The 21,949-nt window shown below is 40.3% G+C and overlaps 1 protein-coding gene across 1 annotated transcript in view; it reads left to right on the top strand.

Annotated features, from left to right (window-relative positions):
* Nucleotides 1–11,418, top strand: part of LOC132390786 (leukocyte cell-derived chemotaxin 1-like) — a 61,824-nt gene extending 50,406 nt beyond the window's left edge. The window contains exon 7 of the mRNA XM_059963333.1: nucleotides 10,696–11,418. Coding sequence (XP_059819316.1) covers nucleotides 10,696–10,920 — 225 coding nt within the window. The 3' untranslated portion in view covers nucleotides 10,921–11,418. The remainder of the gene's footprint in view (nucleotides 1–10,695) is intronic.
* Nucleotides 11,419–21,949: the final 10,531 nt, after the last annotated feature.

Below are 21,949 nucleotides of genomic sequence, written 5' to 3' on the forward strand. Positions count from 1 at the left end.
TCCTGCTGAAGGGTCTCGGCCCGAAACATCGTCTCACAGACTCCTCTTTTCCACAGACGCTGCCTGGCCTGCTGAGTTCCTCCAGCATTGCAAAACTCCAGGCCACGTTCTCCTCTCACTGCTACCATCATGCAGGACTTATATCCCACACCAACAGGTTCAGCAACAATTACTTTCTGCTTGTTATGCCACCAGCATTTAGGGCAGCAGTGAAGGTCCTCCATCTCTGGGTGGTGTTCAGGTTTTTGTTCATTATGTCAGGAGCTTCCTCTCAGTTTCCACTAGTGCCAGTCATGCAAATCCCAGGTGGAGACTCAGGAGTAGCATCTTACTCAGATGTAGAAGGATTCTTCATTGCTATTTCCACAACAGTTTTATTTTACCAGTCAGGGTTACTGACCCTGTGCTGAACCCCTGAATCTGCAGATCCAGTGAACCACTCTAACCTCTACCCTTTGACCTGTTTGGCATGGGTAACCGTATCAAGAGGCAAAGCATAAAACCCTGACTCCAGCCTGCATAGCTCTCCGGGTCGTTAAGGCACGCAAGCCTCCAAACCCAACGACAAGATTGTGGCCCCCTTGGAGGTCAGGAACAATTATGACCCTACAGACATCAAGCTCCTGAACTGGCATGGATAACTTCACTCACCACAACTCTGAACTGAGTCTATGACCTACAGTCTCACTTTCAAAAACTCTGCTACAACCCATATTCTTAGTATTATGTTTAGTTTGTTTTCTTTTGTCATTAGAGTTTGTAAGCCTTTGTCTACTTATGTATAATTTTTCATAAAATTCTACTGTATTTCTGTTTTCTTCTAAATGCCCACAAGAAAAAGAATCTTATTGTAGTATATGGAAGCATATTGTTTCCACACATGCTAAATGGTAATGTATATGTACTTTGATAATCAATTTAACTTGAACTTTGAGCTTTTGACTGTTCAAGTCCAAGGATTACAATCCTTTCTTCACCTTTTAGAATGGGTCTCAGCTTACAAAGTCAACTCATTCCTAGTTTATCTCGAAAAGCACATTGGTATCAAAAAAACGGTGTGTAATGCAGAAGGCCTATAATAATGCAGTCAAAATTATCGTGCAATGATCATTCTTAGCAGGATGTTCATAAAACATTTTAGAATTACGCACAAAAGAATACAGTGAATTCTGGTTAATTGGGACACATCGGGTCCAATACATTTGGCCCAATTAGCCACAGTATCATGGAAATAGTTAAAAAGACAAAGTATTAATTAACTGAGTAACAAATTATGCATTTAAATGAAATACAGAACAAATTGGAACACTAACAACACTGTTACAGTACTATAAAACTGTAGTTTCAATAGCTATCAACTGATGAATTCATCCAATGTATGCTGCCATGTTTGGTAGATTAACTGTAAATGAACAAAATCAATGCAGACACCTAGTGCAGATAATGACTGCCTTCAGACAATGCTTTTGATGATTGCATTCTCCAAATCTTCATCTTCATTGTAGCATTCAAGACAGTAGTCAATACCTTAAAATCCTTTGTAGTTTCTAACTTGTTGATGTTGTAAAATTGTTTCATTTTTACTTCAGGCTGTTTCTGGCATCTCCAAAGCCTGAAAGCTTGAAACTGCAGTGAGAAAAACAGTTCTGAATTTTCTTACTTCTTATTTCTTGTCATCTATCTAGACTCCACCAAGTTCAATTCTAGTAACCTCATTACAGGAAGGATGTGGATACTATAGAGAGAGTGCATAGGATGTTGCCTGGATTGAGGAGCATGCCTTATGAGGATAGATTGAGTGAACACGGCCTTTTCTCCTTGGAGCGACGAAGGATGAGAGGTGACCTGATAGAGATGTACAAGATGGTCAGAGGCACTGATTGCATGGATAGTTAGAGGCTTTTTCCCGGGGCTGAAATGGCTAACATGAGGAGGCATAGGTTTAAGGTGCTTGGAAGTGGGTCAAGGGAGATGTCAGAGGTAAGATTTTTACACAGTGAGTCGTGGGTGTGTGGAATGCACTGCCAGCAAAGGTGGTAGAGGCGAATACCATAGGATCTTTTAAGATCCTCTTAGATAGGTACATGGAGCTAAAAAAGATGGAGGGCTATGTGGTAGGGAAATTCTAGGCAGTTTCTAGAATAGATTACATGGTCAGCACAACATTGTGGGCCGAACGGCCTGTAATCTGCTGTAGATTTCTATGTTTCTATCAGTGACAAAAATCACTGCTTTTTGAATACAAATACACTCAACTGGCACTATTTAAAAAACTGTCTATTCCAAGCATGGTGTACTGTTCAACTGGCAAACAAGTGCACAGAACGGACACGAGTCAGAAACTTACACAACCATCTCCTGCAGCATAGTCCCAAATAAACAAGGGGAGTTCTGGCTATTTTTTGATTAGTTTTTGTTCTTAACTATTGTTATCCTCTGTATTCTTCTTTAAAAATATGCTGTGTTAAAAATGATAAATATAATTTTACAAGTATTGGTATTATCTGATTAAATTGTAATGATTGTACTTCAATGGAATTCTGAATTGTCTTTATTTGATGGTGTTTGAAATTGAAGGGTTGGTAATTGTACGCACCCCCGATGCATTGAGATTAATTGTCAGTATTGATGTGCCTTTCTGTGGGAATGGACAATGAATATGAAAAATAATTGTGTAACATTGTAGTAGACATTTTGTATAGGGACTGGAATGTTGCTCACTCACTTAGGACATGAATATGCAATATATACTTGCATATTTTTACATGTGTTATGGTACATTCTGACTATAATAACAACTCTGAATCCCTAGAGGATGTTTTTGATTGTTGTCTGCCAAGTTGTCATGAGAATGGAAAGAAAATTGACAGAGGACTGGGCCTGGCAGAATATTTTAAATGCACCTCTCAGGGGAGGATTCCTTTGTGCTAACTGTAATGAAATGTAAACCTACTGTATTTATAAAGGTTTAATTATTTTATTACCCAAAGCCTATTCAAGAAAATTTCCACAGTTTCAATCAATGAATAAATGCTAGTTTTGGCTCTTTTGGAACTGGTTGCCACTGGACCTCATTCTATCCATCCAATAAAGAAAATATAGACTTGAAATTAGGATGTAACAGAAAAAAGGGCTTAACTATGAAGAGATTTTAAAGAGCAACTATTATATTATTTCAATGCTGTCTATCATTCCGAACTCAAATGTGCCATGCACTATAAATGATCCACTCATGAATAATTGAATCTGACAGTTCTCACATTAAACAGTGCATATCAAGAGCTAATAAGGATGACAATAAAACTATCATTGATTGGAATAATGTACATTTGCTATTAAATTGACTTAAAATAAAATTACAGTTATGAAAATGCTGAATAGTTATATAATCTCTGCATGCATTACTCATCTCCATTTAAATCTCCAGCTATAGTTTATCTGTTACTTAACTAGCCTCAAGATGTTTTTTAGTGTTTTGGCCTGTTTATAATTTCATAACATTCAATATTCAATTTGGTATTTGATAACCTTGTCTGTGTTGGTAGAAAAGCTTGAACGGAATTTAAGCAATAACGTACCGTAATTCAATTCATTGATATTTATGTTATCTGGGAAAAAAGCTAATACATATTTCTATTTGTGTTTGACTCAGATGATATTACTTTATGGAAATGTAAAGTTCAAATAATGAAAAGAATTGTTTGCAGTATTTGTTAAGTTTGTATCATCTTGATTGAATTTGGTGAAAGTAGACCATGAACCATGAGGATGAATCATCATCGTTTTTGTATTCCCAAGCCAAAGTGAGATTTTGATTCTTAAAGCAAGAGTTTTTACAATCATTGATCACAGAAAAAGCAAGGATTTTTTTAATCCTTTCCCATTTCTGTGATCTGAGCAATGTCTTCAAGTCTAGCACTTAATGCCCAGTCCTGATTGATTTGAGAAATTGGTCTCAGAACACTTTTCTTTAACTCTGTAGTGTGTTATTTTGTAAATGGTTTGATACAGGTGAATAACCAGTCAAGGGACATTCAAAGGTCTATTAAATTGGTATGAAAATGGGACCTACAGACATTTGTACAAAACCAGATGGTTTTTACAAGAATCTGATAGCTGTAAAGTCACTTTTACTGGGAGCAAATCTTTATCTTCAGATTCTTAAAACCAAATTCAAACTCTCAAGGTGCTGTGGAATTATGACTCAAGGAAATGCCAGATGGAATTTCACTCTGACAAAGGTGATATGATGCATAGAGGCAAGTTAAACCAGGACAGAACTTCCACTGTATAAGGTGTGGTTGAACAGAGGGACCTAGAAGTACAAGCACACATTTCCGTGGAAGTGGCAACACAGTTAGACAGGGTGGTGAAGAGGCCATGTTTGTCTTCATCGGCTGAGACTTGAATATAAGAGTTGAGATGTCAAATTACAGTTGTAAAAAAATGTTGGTTAGTCTGCACTTGGAGTGTTGTGGTCACAGCATTACAAGAAAAATATGATTAAGCTAAAGAGGCTGCAGAGAAGATTCACAATGATGTCACTGGACTATACCTCTTCTCACCCTGACTCTTGTAAAAATGCCATCCCCTTCTCTTATTTTCCTCGTCTCTGCCATATCTGCTCTCAGGATGAGGCTTTTCATTCCAGAATTACTGAGATGTTCTCCTTCTTCAAAGAAAGGGGCTCCCTTCCTCCACCATCAACACTGCCCTCACCCACATATCTTCAACTTTGCACAATCTGCTGTCACACCACACCAGCAGGAATAGTGTTCCTCTTGTCCTCACCTACCACCCCACCAGCCTCCATGTCTGGCACATAATTCTTCCTATCTTCCGCCATCTCCAACAGGATCCCACCACCTCCAAGTTCTGTTTTCGACAAGGATCACTCCCTATGCAACTCTTTTGTCCATTAGTTCCTCCCCACTGTTTTCCCTACTGGCACTTACCCTTGCAAGCAGAACAACCTGACCCTACACCTCCTCCCTCACTACCAGTCAGGGCCCAAAACAGTCCTTCCAGATGAGGCGACATTTCATCTGCCGATGTATCTGGTGCTCCCGATGTGGCCTCTTGTATGTTGGTGACATCCGGTGTAAATTGGGAGGCCGCTTCACCGAGCACCTGCACTCCATCTGCCAGAAAAAGCAGAATCTCCCAGTGGCCACCTATTTCAATTCTACTTCCCATACCCATTCTGTCATGCCAGTCCATGACCTCCTCTACTGCTGTGATGAGGCCACACTCAGGTTGGAGGAGCAACACTTTATACCACATCGGGGTAGCCTCCAGCCTGATGGCATCAATTTCTCCAACTTTCGCTAATTGCCTCATTTCACCATTACCATTCCCATTTCCCTCTCTCATCTTTTCTCCTTACCTGCCCATCACCTCCCTCTGGTACTCCTCCTCCTTCCCTTTCATCTGTGGTCTTCTAGCCTTTCCTATCAGATTTCCCCTTCTCCACCCCTTTATCTCTTTCACCAGCTCTTTACTTCACCCCTCCCCCCTCCTGGTTTCACCAATCACCAACCATCTTGTACATCTTCCTCCCTTCCCCCACCTTCTCACTCTGACCTCATCTTTTTTTTCCTAATCCTGATGAAGGGTCTTGGCCCAAACATGGACTGTTTACACTATTCCTCAGATGCTGCTTGGCCTACCGAGCTCCTTGTGTGTGTCATAATGATGTTGCCTGGATGGTGGGGAAATATGGGGTAGGCTGGTTCTGTTTTTCCTGGAGCAAAGGAGGCTGAGGCGATAGAGATACAGTATATAAAGTTGTGACACAAATAGCTAGAGATAGAAGTTAGAGCCTGTTTCCCATGGTAAGGGTATTGGAATAGTTTTAAGCTGAGAAGAAAAAAATTACTGGGGACCCAAGGGGTAAGTTTTCCATACAAAGAGTATTTATCTGGAATGAACTGCCAGAGAGGTGGTGGAGGCAGGAACAGTAATGACATTTAGGAGGCACTTGGACAAATGAGGAAGGCACAGATGGGTATGGAATTGATGCAAGCAGTGGGATTTGCATAGATAAGCAATGATTGGCACAGACAAAGTGAGCCAAAAGGCCAATTCTGTGTTGTTAAACTCAATGATTCTGTGGTAAGTTAATCATTTTAAACCAGTACATGTCAACTCCATACTCCATTACTGTCCACTTTGATGCGGTGCAGCTCTGCACTTCGGTGTCCTGCTTTCTGCCATCTGAATGCCAAGGGCATTTTATAATATTGCCAAGAGATCTCCAGTCATATTGGCTGTTCCATTAAGAATAAATACTGAATATTTCTGAATGTATAACTTATTTTTATTTTTAAAATGGTATGTAAATATAGTTACCCTGCAGCTGCTATTAACTGATTAAGCATGAATGACCTTCCAGGTGGTCATATATGTCTCACCAGAATTTAGAGAAGCAACATACATTGGTCAAAATTTTTAAATTATAAAACAGAGGTCTTTCAGCTAATCACACTGATTCCTTGATAGAGCAACCCAACTTGTTCCTTTATTTTGAATTTTCAACAAAGCTCTCAATCGTTTTTTTTTTAACTCAAGCATACATCAAGTTCCCTTAAGAATATTATATTTGTATCTTTTATTTCTTGCAGATCACAATAAGGTAATGAATAAACAAAACTCCTTATTTTCATTCTGGATCTTCTGCCAATTATCTTACATTTACTGACCCATCTGCTTATGGAAACACTTTGTCCTTATCTACTCTACCAAAACATTTCATAATTTTAAATGGATTATTTTATCCCCATTCAGATTCGAAAAGAAATTAGTCTGTATGGAAGGATGTTATGACATCAATGAATGTGCCCTTCAACTTGGTAAAAGTTGACATTTTATACCTTTTTTATGAATTAATGAGATGCATGTCAGCACATGGATGCAATGATTAATTCAGATTTTAAGCTGAATGAACTGCAGACTCAATCCCAGGAGACACAGGCTATAAAGTGTTGCTGGTGATTTTGCTTTCCATAACCTTTTCTATAAAGTGTTTGAGGTAATGCAATGAAAGCAGGCTGCACACATACAATTGTAGGTTTTGCCTGCTGCAGCACACAAGTCGCATGAGTGAATGCAAAAGATTTCACTCCCCCTCCCCACCTTCACCACCCTGGAGAACTTTAATTTTCCCCATTAAGTTTAATAGATAGTTATATCAAGGCATCTCAGGATATTGTAAATCGTGACCGTCAATCGAAATGGATCTGCATCCATTTAAGGGCAATTGCATCAGAATGGTGGATTCTTGAGATTCTTAGTGTATAGAAATGTATTTAAGTAGCAAAGCAATTAAATTAGTAAGTGATATATTGATTTTGTATTAAGATACATATAAAATTATACTGTATAATAAATCTATATGCTAATTACCAATATACACTGAGAGACCACATCATTAGGTACACCTATACACCTGTACAATAATGCAAATATCTAATCAATCATGTGGTAGTAACTCAGTGCATAAAAGTATGCAGACATGGTCAAGAGGTTTAATTGTTGTTCATGCGAAACACCAGAATGGGAAGAAATTTAATCTAAGTGACTTTGACGGTGGAATGATTGTTGGTGCTAGACGGGGTGGTTTGAGTATCTCAGAAATTGCTGATTTCCTGGGATTTTCACACACAGTGACTGCTACAGGGAGTAGTGTGAATAACAAAAAGCATCCGGTGAGTTGCTGTTCTGTGGGTGAAAACACCTCATTAATGAGAGAGGTCAGAGGAGAATATTCAGACTGATTCAAGCTGACAGGAGAGCAACAGTAATTTAAATAATCACACGTTACAACAGAATACACAAAGCATCAAACCTTGAAGTGGATGGGGTATGGCAGCGGAGGACCACTCTCCAGCAGTCAGAGGCCATTTTATTGAGAACCGGAGGTACCTAATAAAGTGGCCACTGAGTTTAACACCAACAGAACTTTACACACAATGAAATATGAATGTCATTTTCCTATCCGTTGTGAAAAAAATCCAATGCAAATCACTTGAATAAACACCCCAAATTTTACGGGACAAATGAGAAAAAAATCTTCCACAAAATTCACTTCTGGGAATATGATAACTGAAGTTCTGTAATAGTATTTAAAAGTAATAATCGGTGTCACAGAGTGCAGAAACAGCTTCCTTCAGATCACCAAAATACTCCATTTGGTCGATCATCTTCTTTGAGTTGCTGTTTCAAGTGCGTGTTTATCACATCTTAAATGTTGTGAGAGTGTCTGCATGCGCCACCTCCTCAGGCAATGACTTATTCCAATTCACCAGAGTCTCTTAATTACTACTTTAACACCATGAATATTCCATCTCATTGTGTATTTGACAACGATTATCATCTTCCGTCACTATGAAATTGGATTGAATAGAATGGTGCAGTTGGTTTAGAGCAGGGGTCGGCAACCCGCGGCTCCGGAGCCACATGTGGCTCTTTTACGTCTGTGCTGCGGCTCCCTGTTGCTTTGGGAAATAATTGATTGTGGCGACCCTTTTCCTGGCACATCCGAACCGACTCACAATTAGATAGCCTACGGGGGTTTGCGAGCACAGAGCTTTGGAGCCTCTGCGCCATGGGGGGCAGGTTGAGGGAGGCTTAAAAGTGAGGCTGAAGATTTTGAAAAAAGTTTTTTCCTTCAACTGCAGTTACCGACTCCGTGTCGTAATTTTAGCGCTGCGTGTAGCACACCGCTACATGGTCAGTATTTAATTAAAATGTATTTTATGTTAGTTTGTTAGTTTTTGAAATGTAAATCTAAATTTGAAGATTATGGTGATCTTGTACAATCTAAATAAGACGTTGTGGCGACCCATTTCCTGACACATCCGAACCGGCTCACAATTAGCCAGCGTTCAGGCTAAGGGAGATAGCCTAAGGGGGTTTGTGAGTATGTGTCTTTTGGAGCATCCGCGCCCATGGGGGGGCGGGTTGAGGGAGGCTTAAAAGCAAGGCTGTTTAGTTCGAATAAAGCTATCTTTGACTGCAGTTACTGACTGCGTGTAGCACACCGCTACAACGTGTTTTTATCGCTGGCTGTCCAGAGGGGAGGTGTTGAAACGCTTTGTCGCGTGTCTGGAAGAAGTGAAAACTTTCCTGGGCAGCAAAGGGCTCACCTTTCCTGAGCTGGAACAGCCAGAGTGGCTGGAAAAGCTACACTTCATGGTAGATATGACAGCGCACCTGAACACGCTGAACACAGCTCTTCAACGGGGTAAGGACGTACAGCCCTGCACATGTTGGAGGATGTTTTGGCATTCGAGCGCAAGTTGACATTGCTTGCCAGAGATTTACAGAAAGGCACTTTGTCTCACTTCCCCAATTTGAGAGAGTTCAAACAAGGTCACGACATGATAAATTCGGAGTATTTACATTCTGCAATCATCGCAATGCAAACATCATTTGGGAAATGCTTCTGTGAGTTCAGAGAGGAAAAAAACACATTATCCTTCCCGGTCACTCCCCTAAGCATCGATCCATCCCTACTGAATACGACTGCATTGTCAGGTGTGAGTCAACCTGAACAAGTATGATAAATATTTTAATTGCCTATTATTTTACGTATATTCATATGTTTTCATTGTTCAGTGAAATAGTCCTTTTATTTTTCAGGTTGACAGCTGGCTGATGTTATTTTTGGTTTGCTGCTGGCGGCAAATTTAAGTTTGGCGTTTTTCATAAATACAAGAAGGACTCAAATAGACGTTGAGTATTTTACTTAAAAGTAACCTTCAACCCAACGTCTTTTTTTCGGAGTTCAAAATGTTTTTGTTGCATGCAGAAATGTAATTTCGTTTTCTCTGCAGGAGTTCATCAATTTCATAAATGCAACACATTATAGTTTGTTTATACATAGCATAAAGGCAAAACAAAACGTTGTATGCAGTGTTATTTCATTTTAAATGTCAAACGGGTTTTGCGGCTCCCAGTGTTTTCTTTTCTGTGGGAAACGGGTCCAAGTGGCTCTTTCGGTGGTAAAGGTTGCTGACCCCTGGTTTAGAGAAACAGCCTGAAACAAGGGAAGTTCTGAACAAACAACTCACTGGATTTCCACTCTCACTACATTGCTGTGAGAGGCTCAAAGCAGCATTTAGCAGGGTGAAGGGTGCTGGGGTGATGGTAGTTGTACATTTGAATAGAGAGTGGGTTTGATGAGAGATGGTGAAGAAACAGAATTAACCTTTGGTTATTGACCCAATTCAGTGTAGCATTGGCAGAAGTCCTGAAAGCCAGTGAACTGAATTGTCTTGCACTAGGAGGGGACAGGGAGACAAGGTAGGGTACCTGAAAAAATGACAGCTGACTGTTTGAAAATCCAGTACATGGACTGCTGATGAAATTCTGATGAAGTAAATGTGAAATAGATGAATAAAGCATTTATAAACAGTAACGATAAATACTCTATTAAATGTTGGCATATGGGCTAACAACCTATTGCCAAATTGTTTATACTATTTGGTAAAGGAATTTGCAAATTCATAGCATAAGATCTGTTTTTAACCTCGGTACAGTACTGAAATAAATAGTTGTTTTTCTTTTCTTGTTTAAGTATAGTGTGAGATTTTAGTATAACCTTAATTACTTGGAAAAGAATGATTTTTCAAAGGAAATGGAAGAGTAATTTCAAACTCTTGCTGCATTAAAATCTCTCTTTTGTTATTCCAGAGGATCTTAGAAGGCGAGGGTGCTACCATGACCTTTGACCCCATGCTGGATCACCAAGGGATATGTTGTGCTGAATGCAGACGCAGTTATTCACACTGCCAACGTATATGTGAACCCCTGGGTGGCTACATACCCTGGCCTTATAATTACCAAGGGTGCCGAGTTGCTTGTAGGCTGATTATGCCATGCTCCTGGTGGGTAGGACGTATTCTTGGTGTATTGTAAGCTGCTAGGAAGTCACATGTTTTAAATAAAATGCAGCCCCATGGTAAATAAATATTGACCATAACTTAATTAACAGCTATTTTTGGAAAGAGTGTTCAGATTGTCATATAATTGAAAGTACCTTTTATAATCTTATCTGTTAAACTAATCAGTCTGTGCTCCAAATCAACCAAACTGTGTAAAGCCACGCCAAATCATGCAAGACAAATTGCATAAGATGAGCTTGTTTATTTAGAAAACTTGTGCAGAGCTTCATAAGTGTGCAATAAAGCATACAGCAGCGTGTATGTGTGCTTCGATCTTTATTTGTACAGATAATATAATATGTGTACTTGTAACTCTGGAACAAAGAGACCCAATTATTACAATAGTTCTGGATGGCTAGGACTGTCAAATGTCTTCTGTTTTTATGCTTCTGGAGTTTCCATTTTCCATTTATTAAAGAATGTTGTGCATTTGTGTGTTGTTTTCCAGTTAAATTCATATCCCTCTCCTGTGTGTGGCATAGATATTTCAAATGACCAACCAGATTTCATGTTTCCTGGTAAATAAAAGTTAAAAAAAAATAAGAACATGCCCTATTGATTGTTAGCAGCAAAAAATGTTTGTAATTTATATTTTTACGTCTTGTTATGTTGGTGGAATGTGAGTTCGATTGCCCCCCCCATCTCTTCCCACCCACATACTAAGCATTTGATATCAGACTGGTTTGAAAACAAACTTCCCTAAAGCAAAGTGGAAATATTAGAGGGAACATGAAGCTTTAATGCTCCTAAGAATTGACAATGAGCGGAGCTGGTGAAAAATGGACAGGAGAAGCACAGTCTGCAGCTTTATTATTGGTCAATATTGGGAGGTGAAGTAATGCCATCCAAATAGTCCAAATGCTTAAACAAATATATACATGTCTAAAAACAAGTATTTTTGTAATTTTAGATCAACATTTAGCAACTTTACATACACAATAAAATAACAAGGCAGGAGCTAAATTAGCAACTCCTACTGATTTGAGAGATTATATTGAATAGGCCATTCAGGTAAATTACAGTTACAAACACCCAATTCATGTACAACTCGTGCATTTGGGAGACGTGGACAGAATTGCCAGCTGCTGCCAGAACTGAATTTGAAGACTCATTTCTGACTGACAAACCAGTCGAGTTATGAACCGTTCTCAGTAATGGACCCCTGTCATAATCTGATGAGTTCCTGTACCTATCAGGGGAAGTGAGAAACAACAATGAATAAGCTTTGGATAAAAAGTGTCAGAAATGGGTGCAAGCACAAATATATATCTTGTGTTAACATACAGACACCCAGGTAGTTTTCTGCTTCAGTGAGCTCACAAGATTTGAAAAGAGGAAGTTTAATGTCCTTTTGTATTATGGAATTAATAAATTAGTTTACACACATGGTTGTTTGGACAGCTTTCAACAATCCTTTTGGAAGGCAATCCAATCTCTAACAAACACAAGTAAGTGATGTCTGGTGAAATGCTTATCAAGCATGTGTTCCTGATTTCAAAGCGAGCATTCAAGGATGCATGAACAGATGGGGAATTGTCAAAGTGTAAATCAAATTGCTTCTTGTGATATGTATAGAGCATTAGATGAGATTAAATGTAAATTTAAGATTAACAAGTTTTTTTTTAAATCTAAGTGCCCAGATTTAATAGTTTGGTCCTACAGTTGGTAGAGAAAGCAATTATTTTCTTTCATTTAAAAAAGTGCTGGAAATATTCAACAGATCAGGCCACAACATTGGGAAGAGAAACAGAATGAACAGCTTAGGTCAAGAGTCGGCAACCCGCGGCTCCGGAGCCGCATGCGGCTCTTTGATCTCTGTGCTGTGGCTCCCCGTAGTTTGCTAGTTTTTGAAATGTAATTCGAAATTTGAAGATTATGGTGATCTTGTACAATCTAAAAACGTTGTGGAGACCGCATTTCCTGGCACATCCGAACCGGCTCACAATTAGCCACCGTTCCGGCTAAGGGAGATAGCCTACGGGGGTTTGTGAGTACGTGTCTTTTGGAGCATCCGTGCCCACGGGGACGGGGTTGAGGGAGGCTTTAAATCAAGGCTGTTTAGTTCGAATAAAGTTACCTTTGACTGCAGTGTCTTTATTTTAGCGCTGCGTGTTTTTTATCGCTATTAATATACATCACCACTGCCAATGCCTGACACCCACCAGTGCGCGCTTTCTTTTAATTCTTCGATCCAAGGTAGGCTAACTAAGGAGTAACCTTCAACTCAACGTCTTTTTTTCGGAGTTCAAAATGTTTTTGTTGCATGCAGAAATGTAATTTCGTTTTCTCTGCAGGAGTTCATCAATTTCATAAATGCAACACATTATAGTTTGTTTATACATAGCATAAAGGCAAAAAAAACATTGTATGCAGAGTTATTTCATTTTAAATGTCAAACGGGTTTTGTGGCTCCCAGTGTTTTCTTTTCTGTGGGAAATGGGTCCATATTGACTCTTTCAGTGGTAAACGTTGCCGACCCCTGGCTTAGGTTGAAGACTCAGTTAGAAATGGGAAGGAGAATGCACTGCAGGGAAGGTGGGAAAGGGGTGGTGTCTCTCCTAGGGTACAGCTGAGCTGACCATGGGGATAAGCTGTAAATTAGGTTGTATGGTGAGTGAGTGAATGGGACCAGTTAGAAAATGAGAATGTAAACAAAGGAATGTGGGAGTTGAGAAATGCAGAGCAGGAGGACTTGTCTAGCAGGTTAGGGTGAGCATGTTCTTTATTTGCAGAGAAAAACAAACAAACTGATTGAATATCACAGTTGGATGAGTGATACAGACTGAAAAATTGAATTATTTTAGGGTTCAGCAATGAGTTCCGAAGGCTGCGGCATGCCATGATGCAGTTTCTTCAGCTTTCATTGGGCCTCATTGTAAGTATAAATGGGTAAAATCTGATACATCAGAGAAGGGATGGGATGTAGAATTAACATTGCATCATCAAGACTAAATGCAGAAGTTAAGAGTAAGTGGAGCAGCCATTGTGGGAGTGGCCATTGTGGGACTGGGCAGGGATAGAGTGAAGGACTGAGGCTTTATATCGAGAGGCTTCAGCGAGAAGAGGCAAAGGGTAAAGTGGTGAGTTTCTCTTTCTTCCTTTGTTTTTGCACAGGTAAAGCAGCAAGAATGGAACCCCAGGGAAGTGGAGCATTCCTTTTGAATGATGTGGGAACCAGTCTCTTTGATGTCTACAACTGCAAGGGATGCATCCAGCTGAATCTCCTTGCAGACCATGTTATGGAAATGTAGTTGGAGTTGGACACCCTATGGATCATTTGAGAGAATGACAAGTTGATAGATAGGAGCTACAGGGAGGCACTCACACCTCAGTTGCAGGAGACAGGTAGCTAGGTGACTGGAAGAAGATAGAAAGGGAGTAGGCAGATGATGCAATGTACCCCTATCAACATTCCCCTCAATAACAAGTATATCACTTTGAGTGCTGTTAGGGGGAGCAATCTACCAGGCGAAAGCTGCAGCAATCAGGTCTCTGAGTCTGGCTCTGTGGCTCAGAAGGGGAAGGTGGAGAAGAGGAGAGTAGTGGTGTTAGGGAATTCAATAATTAGGGGAACAGACAGGAAATTCTCTTATCCTAACTATGAGCTGAGATTACCAGATGGCATGTAGCTTCCCAGGTGCCAGAGTCAGGAACATCTCAGATGGATCCACAACAATCTTAAAGGGAGAGAAAACAGACAAAAGTCATGGTATATATTGGTACAAATGGTATAGATAGGAACAGGGGTAAGTGATACAGGGATCTTGGTAAGAAGGTGAAAAATAGGACCTCAAAGGTAGCAATTTTGAGATTACTGCCTGTGCCACACTCTGGTGTGGGTAAGAATAGGATGATCAGGGGAGTGGGAAAGTCTGGAAAAATTGGACTAGCCCATGATTGAATGGTGAAACAGACTGGATGGGCCAAATGGCCTACTTCTGCTCCTGTATCATATGGTCTTATATGGCAGATGAATGTGTAGCTGAGGAATTGATTCTTATATTAACCTAAAACAAATAATAATAACATTGTTTTTGGTAGTCCCAGGGATATGTTGATCAAGCAGTTCATGTGCAAGTATGCAGAAAATGAAGGACTTCTTGCGTGTGGATAGTCAAACTCAGTGATTTGATTTGTAGAAAAAAATGCAAGAAACAATTTTCATTTACTAAAAATGATCTAAGTTGGTTCATTTCCAAGTTCTTTGATGTTCGATCTATGATGTTAGTTTAATGGTGCACATCACAATCCCAGAAATTTAAGAAAACATAGTTAAATTTGAGTTGCAGCAAACTTATTTTTGAATGTCAACCTTCTTTTGAGACACAGTTCAAACACTGTTGTAGTCCCCTGCCCTCTTGTCTTGAAATTCCTAAAAACTCTCCATTGGAAAATAAACCTAAGATTTCAGATAACACAAACTAAATGCTGGTGGAACACAGCAGGCCAGGCAGCATCTATAGGGAGAAGCACTGTTGACGTTTCGGGCTGAGACCCTTCGTCAGGACCGAACTTTTTAGATACTTTATCAGAGCCTTAAAGTAGTTCATCTTCACTCTGATCTACCTGAACAATGAAATATCGGTTTATTGATGACAGTTCAACATTCCTCTAGAATAGATAGCAAAAGGACTGTTCATATTTCATATCTTGGGAGAAGTTCAACTGAATATTATATATTGACTGTTATTCTCTTTTTTTCTACCTAAAGAATAGTCATTGGAAAGCTAAATGGAACTGCATTACTCTAGTAACTTAAGCATACTGTAATTCTAAAATATATATAAAGTTGCATTTAGTCTCCTGAAAGTGAGAACACATAATGCAAGCAGTGAGTATTTTGTTTAGCATTAAATAGGTAGAAAATGTTGCTAAAACGCTCTATTTACATGTTTAACTTAAATACCCAAAGCTGGAAGAATATGGACAATCCAAATCAACCAATGAGATTTAGCTATCTGGTTCAGGAGGAGCGCTTTCAGAATGTAAGGATCATAACTGGTGACAACAGCATCTTTGAGTCAGTCCCATTATAATAACTGTTTCCAACCTATCTGAAATTTTCAGAAGTACCTGGGTTGGTTGCATTGACAATCAGTTGACAAGACAATTTATATGAATCTGCTAAGGGTGCCCTTAAGCACAAATATTCCTACACCTCCCATAATAAAACCTAGCCCCATTACTATGGAACTGTGGTGTACTCAGCATGTGGCATTGTAACAGGCCTTACAGGTAACTAAGCCTCCAGAATGGTTATGCTCACATAATATAGACCCAGTACCCATTTTCCTTTTCCATTAGATAAAGGTTTTATTCTCCAATTTAAACCCAGAGAGAGAACCTGTCTTCTCCTTCAGTCTCCAGACTCCCTCAACCTATGATTTCCCTGACTTACTATTTCACCCACAGTCCAGTATGCCATCAACATTTAACTATTTATGCCTCCACACCCCCAACCAGACATACAACACAGAAACATGCTACCAAACACCTCCCTCCCTACTCATGCAAATGCAGCCTCATTCCTCACTGACCGCTCTCTAGCCTCACTTCTAGACTAAGACTGCTCAACCAAGGTGACTGTGTTCTGGGAAACAACGAAAAAATTTTAAATCAAGGCAGAACTTCAGGCCTTGTGCATTTTCAGGTTTTTGCATTTGTTAGTGCCCTTCGCTGAGCTCCCTACTCAACCCAAACTGTAGAATAAGTCTTCATTAAAGAATACGTACACGTTTTACAATTGCAAAAAAAAGTGCATAGGATACTACATTCTCCAAAAGGCCTATAACTCTGTACTGTCTCATTACTAAACTCACTACCATATCTTTACTCAGCTGCTTGAAGATGACTTTTGTAAATGAATCAGAATCAGGTTTATTATTACTAATATACGGTATGTCATGGAATCTTTGTTTTAGAATATATTGTAAAACCATAAGAAATAGGCACTGGAGTACATTGTCTGGCTTGTCAATGGTGCTCTGCCATTGAATAAGATCATGGCTGATCTGGCCACGGATTTAGCTTCACCTACCTGCCTTTTTCCCCATAAACCTTAACTCCACTGCTATGCAGAACTCTATCGAGCTGTGTTTTAAGTATATTTAATGACGCCATCTCTACTGGTCCTTGGGAAGAGAATTCCACTTAATCACTAATCTCTGGGCAAAGCAGTTTCTCCTCATCTCAATCCTAAATCTATTCTCCCAGATCTTGAGGCTATGTCGCCTAGCTCTAGTGTCATTCACTTTCCTGTCTCTATCTTATCTATCCCTTTCATAATTGTATATGTTTCTATAAGATCCCTTCTCATTCTTCTGAATTCCCAGGAAGTTCCAGCTCTCCTTATGGCTACATCTATGGAATCAACCTGGAGAACCTGCTTTGCACTGCTTCTAAAGCCAGTTGGGAGACGAGAAATGCATGCAGTATTCTAGGTGAGGTATCACTTGTACCCTGTACATAACCTCCCTGCTCTTAAATTCAATCCCTCCAACAAGAAAGCTAACCGTGCATTTGCACATACAAAACAACCTTTTGCAATGCATGCACAAGCACTGTCAAGTCCCTCTGCACGGCAGCATGCTGCAATCTTTCACCATTTGACAAGGTACCAGAACTGGCTTGCCCACAGAAGGCAGAGAGTGGTTGTAGACGGGTCATATTCTGCATGGAGGCCGGTAACCAGTGGTGTGCCTCAGGGATCTGTTCTGGGACCCCTTCTCTTCGTGATTTTTATAAATTTCCTGGATGAGGAAGCGAGGGATAGGTTAGTAAATTTGCTGATGACACAAAGGTTGGGGGTGCTGTGGATAGTATGGAGGGCTGTCAGAGGTTACAGCGGGACATTGATAGGATGCAAAACTGGGCTGAGAAGTGGCAAACACGAGGAAATCTGCAGATGCTGGAAATTCAGTCCTGATGAAGGGTCTTGGCCCAAAACATTGACGGTGTTTCTCCTTATAGATGCTGCCTGGCCTGCTGTGTTCCACCAGCATTTTGTGTGTGTTGTTGTTCTGAGAAGTGGCAAATGGAGTTCAACCCAGGTAAGTGTGAAGTGGTTCATTTTGGTAGGTTCATGATGGCAAAATATAGCACTAATGGCAAGGCTCTTGGCAGTGTGGAGGATCAGAGGGATCTTGGGGTCCGAGTCCATAGGACACTCAAAACTGCTACACAGGTTGACTCTGTGGTTAAGAAGGCATACGGTGCATTGGCCTTCATCAATCGTGGGATTGAGTTTAAGAGCCAAGAGGTAATGTTGCAGCTATATAGGACCCTGGTCAGACCCCACTTGGAGTACTGTGCTCAATTCTGGTTGCTTCAATACAGGAAGGATGTGGAAACCATAGAAAGGGTGCAGAGGAGATTTACAAGTATGTTGCCTGGATTGGGGAGCATGCCTTATGAGAATAGGTTGAGTGAACTCGGCCTTTTCTCCTTGGAGCAATGGAGGATGAGAGGTGACCTGATAGAGGTGTACAACATAATGAGAGGCATTGATTGTGTGGATAGTCAAAGGCTTTTTCCCAGGGCTGAAATGGCTAGCGTGAGAGGGCATATTTTTAAGGTTCCTGGAAGTAGGTACAGAGGAGATGTCAGGGGTAAGTTTTTTATGCAGAGAGTGGTGAGTGCAGGGAATGGGCTACCAGCGGCAGTGGTGGAGGCAGAAACGGTAGGGTCTTTTAAGAGACTACTGGATGGCTACATGGAGCTTAGAAAAATAGAGGGCTATGGGTAAGTCTATGTAGTTCTAAGGTAAGGACACGTTCAGCACAGGTTTGTGGACTGAAGGTCCTATATTGTGCTGTAGGTTTTCTATGTTTCTATTTAAATAATAATCTGATCCTCTATTTCTCTTTCCAACATGGACGACCTCACACTTACCAACATTAAAATCCAACTGCCAGAGGACTGGCTGCAGTGAGCAAGAGACAAAAATCACTATGAGTTACATAAATATATACACACATACTTCAAAAGAGAAATAGTGAGGTAGTGATCATGTCTCTATGGACCATTTATAAATCAGATGGCAGCGAAAAAAGCTGTTGCTAAGTTGTTGAGTGTGGGACTCCAATACCTCCTCCCCAATGGCAGTAACAAGAAGAGGGCGTATCACGGATGGTGAGGGTCATAAATGATGGATGCTGCCTTCTTGAGGTGCTGCACCTTGAAGATGTTCTCGATGTTGGGAAGGGTTGTACCCTTGATTGGACTAGCTATGTCTACAAGCCTCTGTAGCTTTTTTTGAGCCTGCACATTGGAGCCTCCTTACCAGGTGGCAAGCTTCTTCATAAAGTAGTTTCAAAACATCAAAAATTTTGAAACACTGCAAATGTTGAGGTACTACTGTGGTATTTTAATGTAGAAAATGCAGCCACCAGGCAGCATGTAATAAGGCATGCAAATAGGAATGTGACAACCAAAGTGGGATGGCTTGTACCTGAACAGGAGGGTGACAAATATTCTTACAGAAAGGTTTGCTAGTGCTGCTCAAGGGAGTTTAAACTAGAGTGCAGAGGATGGGAACCAGAGTGCCAGGGCAGATAGTGGAATGGTTGTGGTGAAAGTAGATGTTAAGCCTACATACAAAGTCAGGAACAGAAAGGTTGAACATGGTAGAACTGATATTCTGAGTTTCATCTGTTTCAATGCAAGGGGTACTGTAGGTAAGGCAGATAAGCTGTGTGCATGGATCAGCATATAGAATTATGGTATTTTAGCCATTGGTTGCAGGAGGGGCAGGACTGGAAGCTCAGTGTTCCAGGGTTCCATTACTCTAGGTATGGTAGAAGAGGAGGTATTAAAGGGAGAGGGATGGCATTTCTCGTCAAGGAAAATGTGAAGGCTGTGCTGTCAGGACAAGCTGAAGAGCTCGTCTTCTGACCTATATGGGTAGAATTTAAGAATAAGAAAGAGATGACCAAGTTAATGGGATTATTTTACAGACCTCCCTGCAGTCAGCAGGATTTAGAAGAGCAAGTTTGTAGAGAGAGAGAGCAGACAGGTGCAAGAAAAGTAAGGTTGTGAGAGTAGGTGATTTTAACTTTCCACACATAGAACAGGACTCTCATACTGTAAAAAACTAGATGGGATTGAGTTTGTCAAACATGTCAGGAATGCTTCCTAAATCAATATATAGAGTTCCCAACCAGAGAGAATGTGTTGCTGGATCTATTAGAGAATGAGACAGGTCAAGTGATAGGAGGGAAATACTTTGGATCTAGTGTTCATCATCCCATTAGTTTCAAGATAATTATGGTCAAGTTTCTAAATTGAAGAAAGGCCAATTGTGATGGCTTCAGAAAGAATCTGACAAGTGTAAACTGGGATAGGTTGTTTTCTGGCAAAGATATGCTTGGTATGTAGGAGGCCTTCTAAAGTGAAGTACAGAGAGTACAGAGTTTTTGTTCCTGTTAGAATAAAAGCAAGGCTAAGAGGTCTATGGAACTTTGGTTTTTGAGAGCTATTGAGTTTCTAGTTAAGAAGAAAGAGGTGCATAGCAGGTATAAGCAACAAAGAACAAATGAGCTGCTTCTGGACTATAAGATATGCAAGCGAACACTTAAGATGGAAATCAAGAGGGCTAAAAGAAGAAATAATGTTGCTCTGGCAAACAAGGTGGAAGAGGACTTCTCCCGATATATTAAGAACAAAAGAATAACAAGAGACAAAATTAGTCCATTTGCAGATCAGCATGGTCATCTATGCATGGAGACAAAAGGAATGGGGAAATCTCAAACTGAGTTTTTGCATCTTTACTTGAATGACAGTCAGTCAATTGAACTGAGGCAAAACTGTAATGACTATATCTGGATTACAGAAGAGGAGGGGCTTGCTGTCTTCAGGCAAATTAGGGTGAATAAGTCCACAGGGCCTGTCAAGATGTTCCCTCAGACTTTGTGGAAGGCTGGTGCAGAAATTATACTCCTGGCAGAGTTATTAAAATCACCTTGGCCATGGGTGAGGTGCCAGAGGACTGGAGAATAGCTAATACTGCTCCATTGCTCAAGAAAGGTTCTAAAAATAAGTCAGAAAATTATAGATCAGTAAGCCCAACATTGTTAGCAGTAAATTGTTGTAAGGTATTCTAAGGGATAGAAGATATAAGTATTTGAATACACAGGGCCTGATTAGGGATAGTCAACTTGGCTTTGTGCTTGGTAGCTTGTGTCTAACAAATATTATAGAATTTTTCGAGGAAGCTACCAGGAAGGTTGACGAAGGACAGGCAGTGGGCATTGTCTACATGGACTTCAGCAAGTCCTGTGACAAAATCCCATGCTTGGCATTAAGGATACCTTCAGTCTGCCCCAATTTGTCTATCATCACAACAGGTCAACAGCAGATGCATTTTCATTGGCTCTTCATTCAACCCTGGAACATCTGGACAATGAAGTCAGGTTGCTGTTCAATTACTACATCACAGCATTCAATACTTATCCAAGACCTCCTTATTTGACTGCACCTTCAATTTCCTCACTTACTGACCCCAGTCAGTACAGATTGACCATAACGTTTCCTCCACAAATCACCATAAGCACAGGTCCCCACCACTGTTATCAGCTGAAAGAAAGGAGGTGACAAATCAGCATATAGGAGGGAGATTGAAAATCTGACTGAGTGATGCCACAACAACCTTTCACTTAACTTAAAGAGCTGATTATTGACTAGAGGAGAAAGAAACCAGCGATCCATAAGCCAGTCCTCATTAGGGGATCAAAGTTCTTTGGGGTTTTATTGCTCAGCATTGTCCTTTCAGAAGATTTGACCTGGGTCCAGCACTTAAGTGCCAATTCAAAAAAGGCATGGCAGTGCAGACAGGCAAACAGACAGACATACTTTATTGATCCCGAGGGAAATTGGGTTTCGTTACATCTACTTTAGTGCATCTACTTTCTTAGAAATTTGTGCATATTCAGCATGTCATCTAAAACTTTGACAAATTTCTATAGATGTACAGTGGAGAGTATCCCAACTGGTTGTATCACTGTCTG

The sequence above is a fragment of the Hypanus sabinus genome, chromosome 3 (assembly GCF_030144855.1).
Source record: "Hypanus sabinus isolate sHypSab1 chromosome 3, sHypSab1.hap1, whole genome shotgun sequence".
Classification (NCBI taxonomy): domain Eukaryota; kingdom Metazoa; phylum Chordata; class Chondrichthyes; order Myliobatiformes; family Dasyatidae; genus Hypanus; species Hypanus sabinus.